At 37.0% G+C, this 18,237-nt stretch overlaps 1 protein-coding gene across 4 annotated transcripts in view; it reads right to left on the reverse strand.

The window, feature by feature from the left end:
- The window catches only part of FRRS1 (ferric chelate reductase 1), a 55,524-nt gene that overhangs the window by 10,593 nt on the left and 26,694 nt on the right, over positions 1-18,237 (reverse strand). For all 4 annotated transcript variants that reach the window (XM_017865171.1, XM_017865170.1, XM_017865168.1 and 1 more), the window contains 3 exons: positions 10,530-10,628; positions 9,379-9,526; positions 527-640 (listed from right to left, as the gene is read on the reverse strand). In XM_017865171.1, the coding sequence (XP_017720660.1) occupies positions 527-640; positions 9,379-9,526; positions 10,530-10,628 (361 nt within the window). The remainder of the gene's footprint in view (positions 1-526; positions 641-9,378; positions 9,527-10,529; positions 10,629-18,237) is intronic.

Below are 18,237 nucleotides of genomic sequence, written 5' to 3' on the forward strand. Positions count from 1 at the left end.
AGCCCTACTCTCCATTTTTAATGAAAATTAGCACACATTAAGATAGATGATGCTTACCAACAGCTGTGTCAAAAAAAAAATAGATGATGCTGCCTGCAAGTGTTAGTGTTTAAACATAAAAGCTTTATAGGCCAGGCGTGGTGGGTCACGCCTGTAATCCCAGCACTTTGGGAGGCCAAGGTGGGCAGATCACGAGGTCAGGAGATCGAAACCATCCTGGCCAACATGGTGAAACCGCATCTTTACTAAAACTACACAAATTAGCTAGGCGTGGTGGCACACGCCTGTAGTCCCAGCTACTCTGGAGGCTGAAGCAGTGCAATCTCTTGAACCTGGGAGGCAGAGGTTGCAGTGAGCCAAGATCACATCACTGCACTCCAGCCTGGTGACAGAGCAAGACTCCATCTCAAAAAAAAAAAAAGCTTTATAAAAATTAGCTACATTATACCCACAACCATGCCTAATCTAGCCAGCACTGAGTCCGCAGGTAAGTTGATTCCACAAAGTAGTTACACATGTAACCTACCATGAACCTTCAGAAGGAGTACAGAATGGGATCCTCCTATGTTCTTTGGAGAGTCTGTCACATCATATTTTTCATAGGTAATCAAAGGCTGCTGAGAGTGCTTGTAAATTCGACCTGCAAATTAGAAACAAAATTAAACCTGACAAAGAATAATGACTGCCTCAGATAAAAAAAGGAATTGAGATATGGGCAGGGCATGGCAACAAAATTTCTTAAGGTAATAAAAAATAATTAAATATCAACAGAGATGTTCATTCATATGCAAAAGCAACATAAAGATATATGCAAGGGCACACAGCCTTCCTGAAAAATGTTAAAGAACGTAGCCAACCTAGAGATGAATTAAAATGAGAACTAGGAACGGAGAATGTATAGTAAAAGAATTGGTGATATAAAGAGACAAGTTAAATAATAAATTAAAATAAACACTGTTAATATGGTCACAAACCATTGAAAAATGTTAAAAAAAATATTGAAAGAGAATACATATTTTTTTAAAATCTACAAGCCATTGACCACCACCTGCATATAAAATCCTAGAATAAACTAACTGAAATTGGCCTGGGGGAAAGAGGATGGTTGGAAGACAAAGAAAAGCATTTTATGATATACTATTTCACACATGGTCAATTCGAACTAACGAACCAAAATTCCAAATAGTAGTGACATAAGCAAATTGAGGATACATTATTTTAATATTACCATTTATTGTGCACAAAATTAAATCAGTGAATGTATAGAGTTATTCCAAATGTGTGTGGATCTGTGTGTGTTCTTTCTGGGAATCTATCTTAGCAAAGATATATGTAAAGAAAGTTTATAGCAATGTTTTCCATGCTGGCCAAAAAAAAAAAAAAAGCAAGCTAAATAGCCATCATTAGGGGAATGAGTAAATAAATTCTGGAACATACATATTTTAGAATACTGTGCTGCATCAAAATAAGACATTTAATATAACAAATAAAATATATGAAACTTTGTCTAAAACCAATGATAAATATTAGACCACAAACTACATCTTAATAATTTCCAAAAGGAAATAAAAGGATACAGGTTATATTATATGCCCAAAATGCAACAAAACTAAAAATTAACATTGAAAAGCTAGGGGGAAAATGGTCCACCTAGATATTTATAAAACTACTCTTTTTAATAACCTTTGGATTAAATAAGAAATTAAAACTAAAACCACATGTCTTCATCAAGATGTATAACAATAAAGACACTTCATAACAAAACATGTGTGATGCAATCAAGGTATTATTCAAAAAATGTTTTTATCATCTTAAAAGCATTTCCTAACACACACACACACACAGAAATAATTTCATTCAAGGTGCATTTAAAGTAACAAAATATAACCTGGGAAACCAGAAAAAAAGATCAATTAAAACAAAGGTAGAACTTAAACTAGTAATGCTAAAATCAGAAAAGTCAAATCTCTAAAAGGATAATTAAAATCCATTGAGTTTTTGGCAACTCTGATACACAATGAAAGGAAACACCATAATGTTAGAAATTTAAAGGATGGCTGGGTGTGGTGGCTCATGCCTGTAATTCCAGCACTTTGGGAGGCCGAGGCGGGTGGATCACGAGGTCAGAAGCTCAAAACCAGCCTGGCCAAGATGGTGAAACTCCATCTCTGCTAAACTGCAAAAATTAGCCGGGTGCGGTGGCAGGCACCTGTAATCCCAGCTACTCAGGAAGCCGAGGCAGGAGAATTGCTTGAACCTGGGCAGTGGAGGTTGCAGTGAACAGAGATCCCTCCACTGCACTCTAGTCTGGGAGATGGGAGACAGAGCAAGACTCTGTCTCGATAAAAAAGAACAAAAAAAAAGGAAATTTAAAGGGTGACATAGCCGCTAATATAGCAAACAATTTTATATAAAAACACTGTATACAACTTTAAATCAGCCCCCCAAAATCTCAAAATCTAAACAAAATATAGAATTACAAAAACTGACCAAAGTAGTAGTAACCATGGAGAGTAATAACAACAAAATTCTTTTTTTATTGTTAAAAAAATTCTTTTTTTTTTTGAGATGGAGTCTCACTCTGTTGCCCAGGCTGGAGTGCAGTGGCATGATCTTGACTCACTGCAACTTCTGCTGCCGGGGTTCAAGCGATTCTCCTGCCTCAGCCTCCCGAGTAGCTGAGATTACAGGAGCCTGCCACTGCACCCAGCTAATTTTTGTGATTTTAGTAGAGACGGGGTTTCACCATCTTGGCCAGACTGGTCTTGAACTCCTGACCTCCTGATACACCTGCCTCGGCCTCCCAAAGTGCTGGGATTACAGGTGTGAACCACCATGCCCAGCCAAAAAATTCTTTTTAATTAGTCAAATATTTCCATCTAACATCCAGACTGTTATATGGGTGAGTTCTACCATACCATTAAAATTTTTCCCTAATTTGTTTTTTTATTTTATTTATTTATTTATTTATTTATCTATTTTTTGAGGCAGGATCTCACTCTGTTGTCCAGGCTGGAGTGCAGTGGTGTAATCACAATTCATTGCAGCCTTGACCTCCCAGGCTCCAGAGATCCTCCCACCTCAACCTCCGAAGTAGCTGGGACCATAAACGCACACCACCACGCCCAGCTAATTTTTGTATTTTTTGTGGAAACGGGGTTTCATCATGTTACCCAGGCTGGTCTCAAACTCCTGGGCTCAAGTGATCTGCCCACCTCGGTCTCTCAAAGTGCTTGGATTATAGCATAAGCCACTGTGCCTCGCCTGTTAAAAATTATTTTTATTTAAACTCTTCTAGAGTTTACTCTATGAGTCTAGTATAACCCTGAAATCAAAACTACACATGTGTACATTCACACATTCACGCAGTCACAACATAAACCAAAATCACTTATGAATATAGATATAAAAAGCTTAAAGAAAATAGTAGTAAATCAAATCAGTTATATATTAAGAGAATAATAAAACATGACCAAGTAAGGTTTATTCCAGGAATGTGAGGATCATTCACCATCCAGAAATCTATTAAAGTAACGATAAAATACCATCTCAATCACTGCCCAAAAGACATTTGATGAAGTTCAGCACATAGTCACATGAATTCTTAGTAAAGTTAGAAACAAAAGAATATTTCCTCAACACCATAAAGGATATCCACAAGAAAAATACAACAAATAAGACATTTAACACTGAATATCAGATGCATTGGCATCAAAATCAACAATAACCACAAAAATTCTTGCCACCTCATTGCTACCATTCTACATTATTCAGCAAGAACTAAACAATGCAATGAGACAAGAAAGAAAATGAGGGCTATTAATGTGTCATTATTTGCACAGGATATGACATTTATCCAGAAAAATCCAAAATAATCAACTGGAAAATTAGGAGGCTTAAATTTAAGATAAATATTCAATAATAAATAACTTTCCTATATGACAATATATTTACAAAATGTATGAAAAACAATCCCATTCATAATAATTTGCTTTGGAGAACTATAAAATACACAGGAACAAAGTAACCAAAAATATATATATAAGCCCTATGAAGATACGTAGAAAACCATAAAATTTCATTGAAAGACACATATGCAGGTTCGGAATACATGGAATATCCCAGTGTGTTCCTGCATAGACAGGCTCACTATTGCACAGAGTTATTCTCTAAATCACTCTAAAATTGCATTATAATTTCAATCATAACCCCAACAGTGTTTTTAATAGAATTTGACAAATCAGTTTGAGCCGGAGAGTTGGAGAACAGCCTGGGCAACATAACGAGACCCCATCTCTATAAAAAATGAACTGAGAATGGTGGCACATGGCTGTAGTCCCAGCTACTAGGGAGGCCGAGGTGGGAGGATGGCTTGAGCCTGGGAAGTCAAGCTTCAGTGAGCCGTGATTGCACCACTGCACTCCAGCCTGGGCAACAGAGTGAGATCCTGTCTCAAAAAAAAAGAAGAATTTGACAAATAATGTCTGAAGTTTATCTAGAAGAACAGATACACAAGAAGAAGCAAAAATTCTTGAAAAAGAAGGCCAGAAGGGGTATCATGTTCTATCAAAACTCACAAACCTATTATAAAGGAACAGCAATTCTAACTAATGCAGGAATAGACAAATATATCAATAGAAGAACAGATACACTAGAAATAAATAATTCAATTTATTGATAGACTTTTAATGTATGATAAAGAGGCTTTTAAAGCAGTGAGAAAATGTGGACTATTCAAAAAATGGTGTTAGGACACCTGGTTACTCATCCAGTGAATACTATTTTACCATGGCTTGTTATAAGGCAGAAAATGAGAAAGAAGAGTTTTATGTAATGAATGCCTAGAGAAGAGAATGTCAAGAAGACAAAGACAATAACTGTCAGGAGCTACAAAAGTGTCAAAAAGAAAATGATCAAGAAAACTATCAAAAATGACAAGAAAGCCACTGGGGAAGCTAAAAATCCTGCATTCATTGAGTGGTAGCGATGAAAAAGAGACTCCAAGCCCAACCACCCTGAGAGACAAGTTGGAAGAAAGTGTGTTTAAACTCTGAATCACTGTAGAGTCATGAACTAAGCATGAACTTAACCTTCATGAAAGCAGAAGTCCATTATGATTTCAGAATTCCATTGTGTGGCTCCATTATAATTTTGTAGTCTTGCTCAAAGGGAGTTCATGCTTAGTGCAAGAACCGGCAGTAATAGGTTACCTACAGTATTCCTAAATTCTTTAAATAACAGGTCATGTAACAGCTGTGTCTCTACTTCATTAATTATTAAAATTGGTAGATTTCCTCATTGTGAATTACTTAATTACCCAAGTGATTTCTATCTTTCAGTTTAAACACTCAGTATTTCACATGACTGCTTATCCCAAGACAGGACAATGTCAGCAACATGAAGAAAATAGCAGTTAGAAAAAGGTTTTAAAAGGATAGACTGTTAGGAGACTTTATTGAAATTGGATACATTTTACATTTATATGGGTTACAGAGATTATATGATTGCTTTGAAAATTGGCTTAAACCTTACAAAGTCTTACTGCTTTTAAGCGGAATTCAATTTATAAATGGTCCACATGCATAAAGCTAAGTAATAGAAGAGGCAATGATTTATGTGATAACTGTCATTTGTTCCCCGGTACAAAAAGATCGGAAAATTCATTCCCAGGGATAGCAATCTCCAGGTTTGTTTATTGGAGTGTTTTGTTGTGTGTGCTTTGCATTCTACCAGTAAAAAAAACCAATAAAAAAAAGATATTAATATGTATTAATATCTTATGTACACCAGCAGTCCCCAACCTTTTTGCCACCAGGGACCAGTTCCAAGGAAGACAATTTTTCCATGGAATGGGGAGAGATGGTTTTGGGATGAAACTGTTCCACCTTAGATCAAAATGCACTAGATTCTTATAAGGAGCACACAACCTAGATCCCCCACATGCACAGTTCACAATGGGGTTCGTGCTCCTATGAGAATCTAATGCCACCGCTGATCTGACAGGACAGTAATGCTCACTCACTCACCACTCACCTCCTTCTGTGCGGCCCAGTTCCTAACAGATCACAGACCAGTACCAGTCCATGGCCTGTCAGTTGGGGATCCCTGATGTACACTATAAAATATATTTAAATATTTAACATTTTAATGACAAAAAGGAAATCTAAACAAAGTTTGTTGTTCCCTGTATTTCCTGACCTGCCTTGCAATGTGCATAGCTTACCTGGGAAAACCCCATCCTAGAGCAGTAAGTTATCAAACTACAGCATATATAAAACCCCCTGGGATGCCTATTTAAAATGCAGATTCCATGCACCAACAAAAGAGACTCAGTGGGTCTGAGATGGAGTTCAGGAATCTGCACTGCTAGCAGTCACTCCAGGTGGTTCTGAAGCACATTAAGCCCCACATTTGGAGAAACACCACAGAGGAGTCAAGGCAGAGATTCTCCCTCCCATGCCATTAGCACAGCAACATCAGTTGGCAAGGGAGGGGGAACAATTCTCTATTTTCACATGGATCATCCATTAACTAGGTGTTTCTAAGGGAGTGTTAGAACTATCATTTAAAAGAAAACATGTTCTGATTTCTACGTTGCTAACCTATGAAGAAACATTTCACCTGCTGTATACCCACACATATAAAATTTATTATACAACAGAATTCCTCCATTTAAATGAAATAGTTTTCTCTAAAGTATAATTTAAGTATAAAACTTTAAAAAGTATAAATCATTAAATCATCTAACAATTTAAGAAATCTATTTGCATCAATAATCATTTATGAAGCATCTATACATGTTGGGTGCTGATATGGTTTGGTCCTGTGCCCCCTCCCAAATCTCACTTTGAATTGTAATCTCCATGTGTTGGAGGAAGGGCCTGATGGGAGGTGATTGAACCATGGGGGAACACTTCCCCCTTGCTGTTCTCGTGAAAGTGAATGAGTTCTCAGGAGATCTCATTGTTTAAAAGTGTGTGGCACTTCCACCTTCATACTCTCTCTCTCCTGTCACCATGTGAGATGTGGCTACTTCCCCCTTCATACTCTCTCTCTCCTGTCACCATGTGAGATGTGGCTACTTCCCTGCTGCCTTCTGCCATGATTGTAAGTTCCCTGAGGCCTCCCCAGCCATGCTTCCTGTACAGGCTGTGGAACTGTGACTCAATTAAATCTATTTTCTTCATAAATTACCCAGTCTCAGGTAGTTCTTTACAGCAGTGTGAGAATGGACTAACACAGACACCAAAAGAAGCAGTCTGATATTATAGAAAGGATACAACTTTTATAATTGGAAGCAACCTGGGTTTAATTTCTGACTCTGCTACTTATTTGATTTTGAACAAGTTGCTTGGCCTTACTAGGTCCCAGTTTCCTTATCCCTAAAAAAAGCAACAAAATACCTACATACAAAGCCTCTGTGAGAAATGAAAGAGATACATGTAATATGCAACAAGTGATGGCTGCAATCACAACAATGCAATGACCTGCACTTTAGTAGTAGCTGTTTAAAAACACAAATACTTGACCTTTTCCTTATTGAAAATTAATTCCCTACATTTCCCATGTTCTTTTTATTTTTGAGACAGGGTCTCCCTCAGATGCCCAGGCTGGAATGCAGTGGTGCAATCATAGCTCACTGCAGCCTCTACCTCCTGGGCTCAGGCAATCCTTCCACCTCAACCTCCCAAGTAGCTGGGACCACAGGTGCACACTACCACACCCAGCTAATTTTTTTTTTTTTGAACAGAGACCAGGTTTTGTCATGTTGTCCAGGCTGGTCTGGAACTCCTGGGCTCAAGCAATCCACCTGTCTTGATCTTTCAAAATGCTGGGATTATAGGCATTCGCCACTGCACCCAGTCCCTTTCCCGTGTTCTAAAGTACTGAATACATAGGCTCTAAAGGCCAAATTCCAACTGCATCGTTTACTTGTCTGGGCAAATTACTTCACCTTTCTAAGTCCGAATTTCCTCCTCCAAATAATAATAGTACATCTCTAGCTTGTATTTTATGAAGATAAAAATGAAGAATCTATCTAAAATGCTTAGCCACTGACTCGCATTCAGTAAGCACTGAGTAATTTTTACTCATTATTATCAAGCCATATTAAGAAATTATTACTCACATTAAGAAATTTGTACTCATTATCAAGCCATATTAAGAAATTATTACTCATATTAAGAAATTTTTACTCATTATCAAATCATATTAAGAAATTATTTTCAAGCCATATTTGGTGTTGCTGGTACAAACAAGAGTAAATGATTTGACTAAGATAACTACATGTGTCGCCTATATCTAATTCTAAAAATGTTCCTCTAGCATTCTTCCTTCAGCTAAAAAAAAAAACAAAAACAAACAAGTTAATTAATTTAAATGTTCCTAAATTTTAACATTGAACAGATATTTTATCCTGCTTCAAAACTTTTTGGGAGTCTGCTTTACCAAGATTAAAAAGTCTTAAACACATGATAGAATTGTAGGCTTTTCACAATTTGCCTGTATCACATTTCCTGTTCTTCCTTTCCTTTACCCCATCCCTGTCTCTCTACTGTAGACATCTACCTTCTCATCATTTTCAAAGTGGGCTGTATTCTCAAAGTTCTGGCACAGTGTTATCTCCTAAGACATGAGTCATTACATACTACATTGACGTTTCCTGTAGTTCCTCAAAAACTATTAGCCAAGACCTCAAACAAAATCAAATTATTCCTATTAATATATGTTGCAATATCCACCAGGGTAGCCTTCTTGAGAATAAAGATTCAGACTCATAAAACTACATTAGGCTGTACTTGGCATCAGAGTCATGTAGAAAGATGTAAGACAGGAAACATACCACACCCAGGGCAGTGTGAGGCATTCTCCCCTCAATGGGAGGTCTTATAGCAGCTTACTCAGCTGTCCAGGAGCTATTCTCTTTTTCCCCTCCCCACCTCCCTAGAGAAAGCTCAGGTCTAAGGAGACGAGATTCATATTGGGCAAGTTTCCCCACAGGAGCCAACATCTTTTGCAACAACCCTAAAGGTACCGTTTCTAGGTCCCCTGCAATGTTAATCTACTATCACTACACTCGGGGAAGCCCAAATAAATGGCTTCTTATTAGGTATTTATATTTCTTCTGGTCACATGCATTTTACTAATCAGAAGCCATTTTGATCATGAGCAGTGTTGTCTTATAACACAGTGGACACTCTACCTCTAGTTTCCAGCAAAATTTTTCTTCCTTTATCCAGTTTCTGGCAAAATTTGACATTTATAGGAAAGTGTGTGCCTTAAAATGGGCAATTACAGTAGTTTTCCAAAATTGGGGAAAGAGAAGGAAGAAGAGAGAAAAAGAAAATACTTGAAAAGACAGCTTAACAATATACTTACCATCATTAGCTGCACCATCTGCTAGAAATATGTAATAGCTTGTGTTTAGATCAAATCTATTCTTAACTCCAGGAAGGGTAATGTTTCTTCTGAAAGAACACTGCATAACACCATCCGCCAACCTCCAAGCCATATCCTCAAGGGTATCCTATAAACACACACAATGGGTCTTCTCAGCACTTTCCAAAGATTTGCTAAAAATAAGATATGATCAAAATCCTGCCCTGTTCAGTTTCCTTTCTCTAGATCATATGTGCACGCTTTGTCTGCAGTGTCATTGTTTTTCCACTTCCTCTTTGAAGAGAACAAGAAACATTTTCTCCCAGTTTATTTGTCTTTATCCCATTTGGCAAAAAGAAAAAATATTATTTTTACTTTGAGCCAGAACCCCACAATTCCTCTACCTAGGTTAGAAATTTTAGCAGATGTACTAACTCCATCTGGCCACGAGTATACAATCAAAAACACTGAAAAACAACGAGTACTACCCTAGTGGCCAAAATGCAACATGCAACTGGGGAGAAGTTCAAGCCAGCCATGGGAGTCAACCCCATGGGAAAGCTGTGCACAGTTATGTCATTGAGTGACAGCTACTGCTCAGTCAGAGCTCATTTGCTCTGTCATTAAGTGATAGCTACTGCTCTTTCAGAGCTCATTTGCTTGTCAACTGTCCTGCAAAAAAGACACTTTTCTACCAGAAATAGCCCACCTTCAATACTCATGCCAACAAAGGGCACTTAAGACAACTGTCCAAGGCATCTCCAGCCTTCACCAAATGTGCTCCTCTTTCTCACTAGTCAAGAAATTTTGTCACTAATGTCATCCTCTTCTTAGAAACCTGTCTGTAAGCTTTTGAAAGGAAGCTGATGCCCTGACCATCTTAATAAACCATAAAGTACTTTTTTGTGAGATAACAACCAAAAGGATGGAAGTAACACAAGCAAGAAGTCATGTTTTCCTACAAGAGAAACTTCTGAAGTGTAGAAAAGTTTCTCAGAGATCATTACGAGGGGAGCCCTGCTGGCAGACCCCTGCTCAGGCTAGGTGTAACTGTGGGGGTTGGAGGCAATCTAGCAGCACAGCCACGCCAGTGATAGCCACACAGCTGGAAAGCGGGTCTCAGGGGGAGGTTCCAGAATTTTCACACCTACCCTGGAGTCCATTACAGGGTGACTTCGCCCCATTAAATGGGAAGGCTGGATGTACACAGTCTGATCTTCTTGAATACACAGATAAGCATCATCATCACCCTGAAAAACAATTGCGAATGAGAAAAAAAAGTTCAAAGGAATTTCAGCATTTTATTTTCTTTTTTTGAAAAAGCACCTCAGGAAACCAAGTATTATTTGATGCTTTTAAAACATAATTTACTGAATCGTGAAGGATGCTATGAATTCTAGAGAATAGGTTGTCTAATTTGCGGGTTGCAAATAATTTTGTTATAATACAAAAGCAATAGAATTTTAGTGTAAAATAATAGATTAAGACAGATATATAACATGTTTATATGTTCATAAACCCATCACTAATCGAACACCACTTTAATATTTTCATGTATATTCATCCAAACCTATTTGTATTATACCTATTTTTTCCTTCCCAAATGGGAAAATACAGAGTTCTGTTACCTTTTTTCAATTAACTTACCATAACCAATATTCCAGATATTTATTTATTTATAAATATCTATATCCTACATACTTTAATGACCAAATACACCGCATTGTACTGGATATTTTTTGGTAACTTCTAAGATGGAAGACACTGTAAAGAAATATTGCTACACAATGTACATATTCAATAGATTTAATGCTATATAACTGAGGTAAAAATACCCGTACTCAAGGAGGAATTAGTCAGTCTATCTCTTACCTATCCTTTAGTCTCCAAGAATCCTTAACTCTGAAAGTTAGATCTTATTCTTTAAAGTGATAATCAAGCAAGGCATAGTGACTCACACCCATAATTCGAGCACTTTGGGAGGCCAAGGCAGGAGGATTTCTTGAAGCCAGGAGTTAGAGATCAGCCTAGGCAATATGGTGAGACTTCGTCCTAGAAAAATTTTTTTAAAAATCAGCCAAGCATGGTGATGCATGCCTGTGGTCCCAGCTACTCAGAAGGCTAAGGCAGGAGAATCACTTGAGCCCAGAAGATCAAGTCTGCAGTGTGCCATGATCATGCCACTGCATACCAGTCTGGGCAACTGAGGGAGACCTTGTCTCCAAAAAATAGAAATAAAATAGAATAAAATAAAGTGATAATCAAAAAGCAGACTGTCAATTAATAGGGGAAAAAAGAATGAAAAAGAATACCAAAAAAGAAGCAGACTGTAACTTCAAAGTACATTTAAACAATGGTACAAAGGAATAATCTTGATTTTAAGTTATTGTCCATGGTTTGGTCTTTCACTTGGTTTCTCCATAAACTATCTAACAAGGTTCTTTATGTGCTTTAGTCATCCAATTCCTTAAACAAGGTCCAAGACTACCCGGTTATAACAAATCTTGCTATAAATTCCAATATTAGATTCTAACATATTTCTATACTTTCAGACTCAACTTTATTTTTAAATGTTCCACTTTTGAAAACTCTCAAGGATATACTCTTAGCAAAGCAAATACGTACTGTTACACATATTACAGTAAAATCAGAATTAGCCCAATTCAAGATAAGAAATTTGGAGCAATCATGACTTAAACCAGGAGTCAACAAACTATGGCCTGCAAATCAAATTCAACCTAAAGCTTGTTTCTATACAGCTCATAGTTTAAGAATGACTTCTACATAATTAAGTGGTGAAAAGAAGAATATTTCATGACAAATGAAAATATATCAAACTGAAATTCAAAGTCCATGTTTCATTGGAACACAGCCACATTTATTCATATACATATCATCTATGGCTGCTTTTATACTACAACAGAGTTCAGTAGCTACAACAGAGACCATATTGCCCACAAACTCTAAAATAGTTACTATCTGGTCCTTATAGAAAACGTTTTCTGAACCCTGATTTATCTTTTATTTTTTAAAAAAGTAGAGATGGATTCTCGCCCTGTTGCCCAGGCTGGTCTTGAAATCTTGGGCTTAAGCAATCCTCCTGCCTCAGCTGCCCAAAGTGATGAGATTACAGGTGTGAGCCACCATGCTGGGCCTGAACCCTGATTTAAATAATGCATGTTTTCTAGAATATCATGAATGAGACATAGAAATTCTTTTGTTACATAAAAAAAATACAAATAATGATTGATTTGAGGCAAACTGAGGATAAGAAAGCAAATAAAATCAATACAATTAGACCTCCCAAATAATGAAGAAGATGATGGGGATAGAGAGCAGGTAACTCTCAGTCCTCACTATTCCAAATGAAGAGTAAGGGAAGGTGCTACTGCAACCTCAGGCTCCAGGCAGTTCTAGAAACCTCAAGTTTGAAAGCATAAAACTACACCATATAAGAACTTCCACCAAATCCCTGGGTTTTACTGAAGCTCTCTCCCCAGTTTCCCCTCTCAAGTCAAGCATTTAGAGAGCATCCTATGAGAAAACATGACGCTGGACACTGTGGGAGAAACAAAGATGACTTTATTATAAGAACATGGCTCTTACAACCTAAAGCTATGTTTTAATGAGGCAGACAGATAGATAAAGTGACACAAAAAGACAAATTACGTATGGCCAGAGAATTGAAAATGGCTTACCAGAAAAGACAGTAATTAAGCAGACCTTAGAAGATAAAACATATTTATAGGAGGACAAGGTAAAGATGAGATTAAAGGAAAGGTTTTCCAAGTTGAAGAACTTCTAGGACCAATGATATAGAAATATGAACATTTTAAGAAACAGCTAGTTTTCCTAGTTAAAATATGTAAAGGATAAAAAGAGAGCTCTAAGGCTGAAAATTCCAGAAGTATTGCCAAAGTAGTGAGCACCATGCTTTAAGAAAAGGATAGTTTTCTGTAATTACTGAAGTTTTGCCAAAGGTTTGGAGGGATATTTTGAGACAATTTTTTTTCTTTTCTTTTCTTTTTTTCTTTTCTTTTTTTTTTTTTTTTTTGTCACCCAGGCTGGAATGCAGTGGTGCAAATACAGCTTACTGCAGCTTTGACCTCCTGGGATCAAGTGATCCTCCCACCTCAGCCTCCCAAGTATCTGGGACTACAGGTGCATGCCACCACACCCAGCTAATTTTTTATGAATTTTTTGTAGAGATGAGGGTCTTGCCAAGTTGCCCAGGCTCATCTTGAATTCCTGGGCTCAAGCAATCCTCCCACCACAGTCTCCCAAAGTGCTGGGATTATAGGCATGAGCCGCCATGACCAGCCAAGACGATCTTAAATGTGGCTTGGGGAGAAAATTCCAATGGCTGTATGAAGGATGAAATGGAAGAGGAAATCATGGAAGCAAGGGGACTAATGACAGGTTACTAGAGCAGTCCAGGAAACAAACAGTAAGGCTACAAGCCAAGTCAGAGATAGTGACAACGCAATAAATAGAATGAAAGAGGTATGTCAAAGATAGAATCAGAAGTACCTGGGAGATCAGTAGCAGTGAACATATTAGCACCCAAATCTTGATTTCTAGATACTATTTCCACTAAAAGGAAATAAAGTCCTTTTGAGAAATGATGAAATGTATGAAAGTATGAATGGAGAACATTTTGTTACACCAGAAACAAAGATATGCTCAAAAGTGGTAGAGACACATCAAAAGGGCACAGAAGCCTGCTTGAAAGGGCTCCCATCGGCCACATTTGGGTCAATATGACCCTCTAAAAGAATGAATGGTGGTAACAAACTACAACACAACGGACAAAAGAAACCCATTAGTCCATAGTGTTACTATAAAAGGGAAGGGTAAGTGCAGAGAAAAAAAACCTCGTATTTTCATAAAAATGTCAGCTTATAAGTAAGTTAGAATATCAACATTTTGCAACCACAAATGTAACAACTGATTCATATGAGAAACATCAATAAATGAAAAAACCTAGTTACAGGCTATTGGGGAACAGAATATTCATACAGACTCAAAGTATCATCCCACATATTACTTATTACAAAAAGAAAATAGACTTCATGATACAGAAATCTGACAGACACCAGTGATCAAACATAGTATCATCAATAATAGAACAATTGGACATTATGAAACTTTCGAAATAATGCACTGATGTGGAAAAATATCCCTTATGTAGCATTTGTGCCAAAAGTCTTAACACAAATCTATTATATAAATTGTAGAATATTCTACAAATATCTGGCCTGAATTTAATTTATAAAAAGGAAAAAGGATAAAATAATTGTTCTGAAGTAAAGGAGATCCAAGAGATATAACAACTAAATGTCCTGAGTAATAACTGATTGGATCCTGAATAAGAAATATTTTTAAAAAACAAAGGACTTTATTGGGACAACTGGGAAAATTGGAATATAGATTGTATGTTACATAAAATTATTATATCATTATTAAATTTTCTTAATGTGATAAAAATATTGCGGTAATTGTAGAATGCCCATGTTCTTAGGAGACACATGTTGAAAACCTTAGAGATGAAACGTCATGATTATCTATAATTTACTTTCAAACAATTCAAGAAAAAATATGTATTTATATACACCACATAAATCAACTGAGATAGACAGAAATAGAGAGACAAAGTGGCAAATCTAGGTGAAGGGCTTATGGGTGTTCATTGTACTATCTTTTTAACTTTTATTGAGGTTTAAAACTTTTCAAAACAAAAAGTTGGAAATGGCAGGAGGAAGGACCTGAGAGATGGATGAAAGGAAGGAATCCAAGTCACAACCAACATTTCTCTGACTACCAAGGAAGATGCTGGCAGCAGTAAATGAGGTGTCTATAAATTGCCTAGGACAGACCCAACAAGAAGCAAGCCATCAACAATGGTAGCTGCTTTCCTGACATTGCTGATCACCAAGAATGGGGAAGACAAGGAGACATCAGGAGGCATAATAAAAAGTTCAGTCTTTTAGATGTTGCTTTGTGCTGTCCAGGAACACACATCTGGATGAGACCAGCCTGCAGCTGGAAATCACAGTCTGGAGTACAAGGGAGTTCAGGATTGGGGACATCCTGGAATTGGGGCATGCAGAGATCATGTATAGAGTAAGATGATAAAGCACAGTGGAAGGAGAAGGAAGGAAGCTAATAATGTGCATACTTGATAGACTTTACATTATTTAACAAAATATCTCAAATTGGAAAGAGGCATGTACAGTACATCTTCAATTAAAGTCATAGGTAAGTTCTTGAAAACTGTGACTTTAAGTAAAACAACATACAACATGGCCAATATTTTTTTCCTCATCAATGTCATAACAAAACGATATTGAAGGAAATGATATTATTCAAGGGACTGCTGTATGTAGCCTCACTTGAAGTCAGAGGCTCCAAAAACCTATTGACGACATTAAGTACGGACTTATTGTACTTGGAAATTCGGTTAAAATTCACACATTAGCAAGTAATTATTATCAGAAATAAGGTAAATTACACATTTTGATTTTAGTGATGAGGTCTACCATACCAAAATAATTGCTAACATTAATTTACAAGCCAAACTGAAAACGGGTATAATTTGGGTTATCAAATGAGTATTCGTGACATCAGATACTTTCAGTATTTAAATTTACATTATACACTCCAAAAAAATAGCAGGTCACAAAAATACCCGAAAGTTTCAAAAGTAACAACCAAAAATAGAAATAACCACTTAAAAAATATATTTTGAGGATGATTCATTTCCCCCGAGTTAGGCAAACAGGTGTACAGATTATTTTAATCATTAAACAGGATTGCTCTGTAAATCAACTGCACCTGCATAATTAAGCCTTTTTTGTAAACATTTTTGATGAGTACTATACTGGAAACAGATGAGATTTCTAAGTAAGATAAATATATCTTGAATTAGAGATAAATGCTTTTGTGCCATCAATGCCTACAATTTAGAACAGAATAACTGACCTACCTGTGGGCCACTCATTACCATACTGAATGCAGTAACAGTCTTTCCCTCTTGCTTACAGGTTTTATGTAACCAGTAAAAGGAAATGTATCCATATACTATTGCATGAATTTTGGCTATAAAGTGACTGGAGTAAGTTGGGTGTTTGGTTTTTTGGTTTTTTTTTTTTTGTTTTTTTTTTTTAAGTGACTAGAGCATATATCTAAATGAGTGCTGTAACTCAGAGATGAACCTTAATTAAAATATACATTCATTCAACAGGTTAATCCTTTTTGGACTCATTTTCAGAATTTCCTTTCTAGCCAATTTTATCACATTCACATGACAGCAGCACTACCACCACCTATCATTATTGCTTTATAGTCACATTTTATTTTTAACTCAACCTCATTCACCTTATATACTAAACGTAGTTCATTTTTACCAACACTAAGAATGTCCAAAAGAACACGCTACAGGTCTGATGGCAATCACAAAAGGAAGTGGGGAAAATGTTTTGAACAATCACCGCATCAGCTGAGCAAGTATAAAATTTCCTATACAAGCAACTTGGAAGGGGAAGGATTCATTATTTCTTATATGTTATTTTTTTAAGTACATGATATCTGTTGTATCTCATAGACTCAAGGTATATCTTTTGTTGAATGAAAGAGGATGGCAAGTGCATTCTAGAGGTGTCTAGTGAAATATGTAGGTCATACATACATACTGAAATGGTATCCTATTAAAGAAAGTTAGTTACATCCAGCGTCCTACAATACTTGCAAACACTGCTCCAGGACCAATGTGATCAAGTGCATTTTCAGGATAAGCATTAGTTCTTCCATTATAGCCATGTCAGAGTTCCTTTTCTTTTTCTGAAATATGATTCCCTAAAGAAGTGGTGTTAAGTTTAAATCCTGATAAGAAGAAAACCCTCAGGACAAGCCCCCTTGCCTGTGCTAATAAGGGGCTTTCTCCATTTCTGGTCATCCCTATGCCCCAGGCCCACTCTGCTTGAACAGGACTTATACCTGTCCTGGCCACAACACTCTTCCTGCTCCCTAGGAAACCGAGGTGCTTATGCAGGCCTCTGCTCTTCCACACCACAGCACAAGGCTGCCACCTACAGAATCACTGAATCCATTGCAGCACTACCCAGGGTGAGTGAGAATCGGCTTAAAATAAATGCTGCCTTCTGCTGATTTGACAAAGGAGCCTACTGTAATGTAATACATGCCGCCTGGATATACAAGTTTAATTCTCTGTTTAGAAAATGCACTGATGACTACTAAAATAGGACACCAAGAGCAGGAACACATGCTTTAGTTCTGGCCACTTGAATAAATAATTCTAGTTTGAAAAGCATTATAAAAAACATGACATTTTGCGTAGAACAACTTTTCTTAACTGTATTTCCTGCTTTATCACAAAGAGATAGACATATAAAATAGCAAATACACTGGAAATAAAATGATCTTCCTAACTTTCCTTAGGACAGCCTGTTCTTGGAAGTAATTGTCAAACTGTTAAAATCACACAGTACTCAAAGCTGTTTAACTTAGAATCTGTTAAGTTAGTTTCTCCTTTCTTATTCCACCCTTACGTATGATCATTTGACCCTGGAATAAACAGCTTCAGTGATTCTCCTTTGGGTTTTTGGGGGGTTTTTTTGGATTTTTTTTTTTTTTTTTTTTTTTGAGATAGAGTCTCGCTCTGTCATCCAGGCTGGAGTGCAGTGGCGCAATCTTGGCTCACTGCAACCTCTGCCTCCCAGGTTCAAGTGATTCTCCTGCCTCAGCCTCCCAAGCAGCTGGGATTACAGGCACCCGCCATGACGCCTGGCTAATTTTTGTATTTTTAGTAGAGATGGGGTTTCACCATCTCAGCCAGGCTGG

The sequence above is a fragment of the Rhinopithecus bieti genome, unplaced genomic scaffold (assembly GCF_001698545.2).
Source record: "Rhinopithecus bieti isolate Rb0 unplaced genomic scaffold, ASM169854v2 scaffold_78620, whole genome shotgun sequence".
NCBI classification, from domain to species: Eukaryota; Metazoa; Chordata; class Mammalia; order Primates; family Cercopithecidae; genus Rhinopithecus; species Rhinopithecus bieti.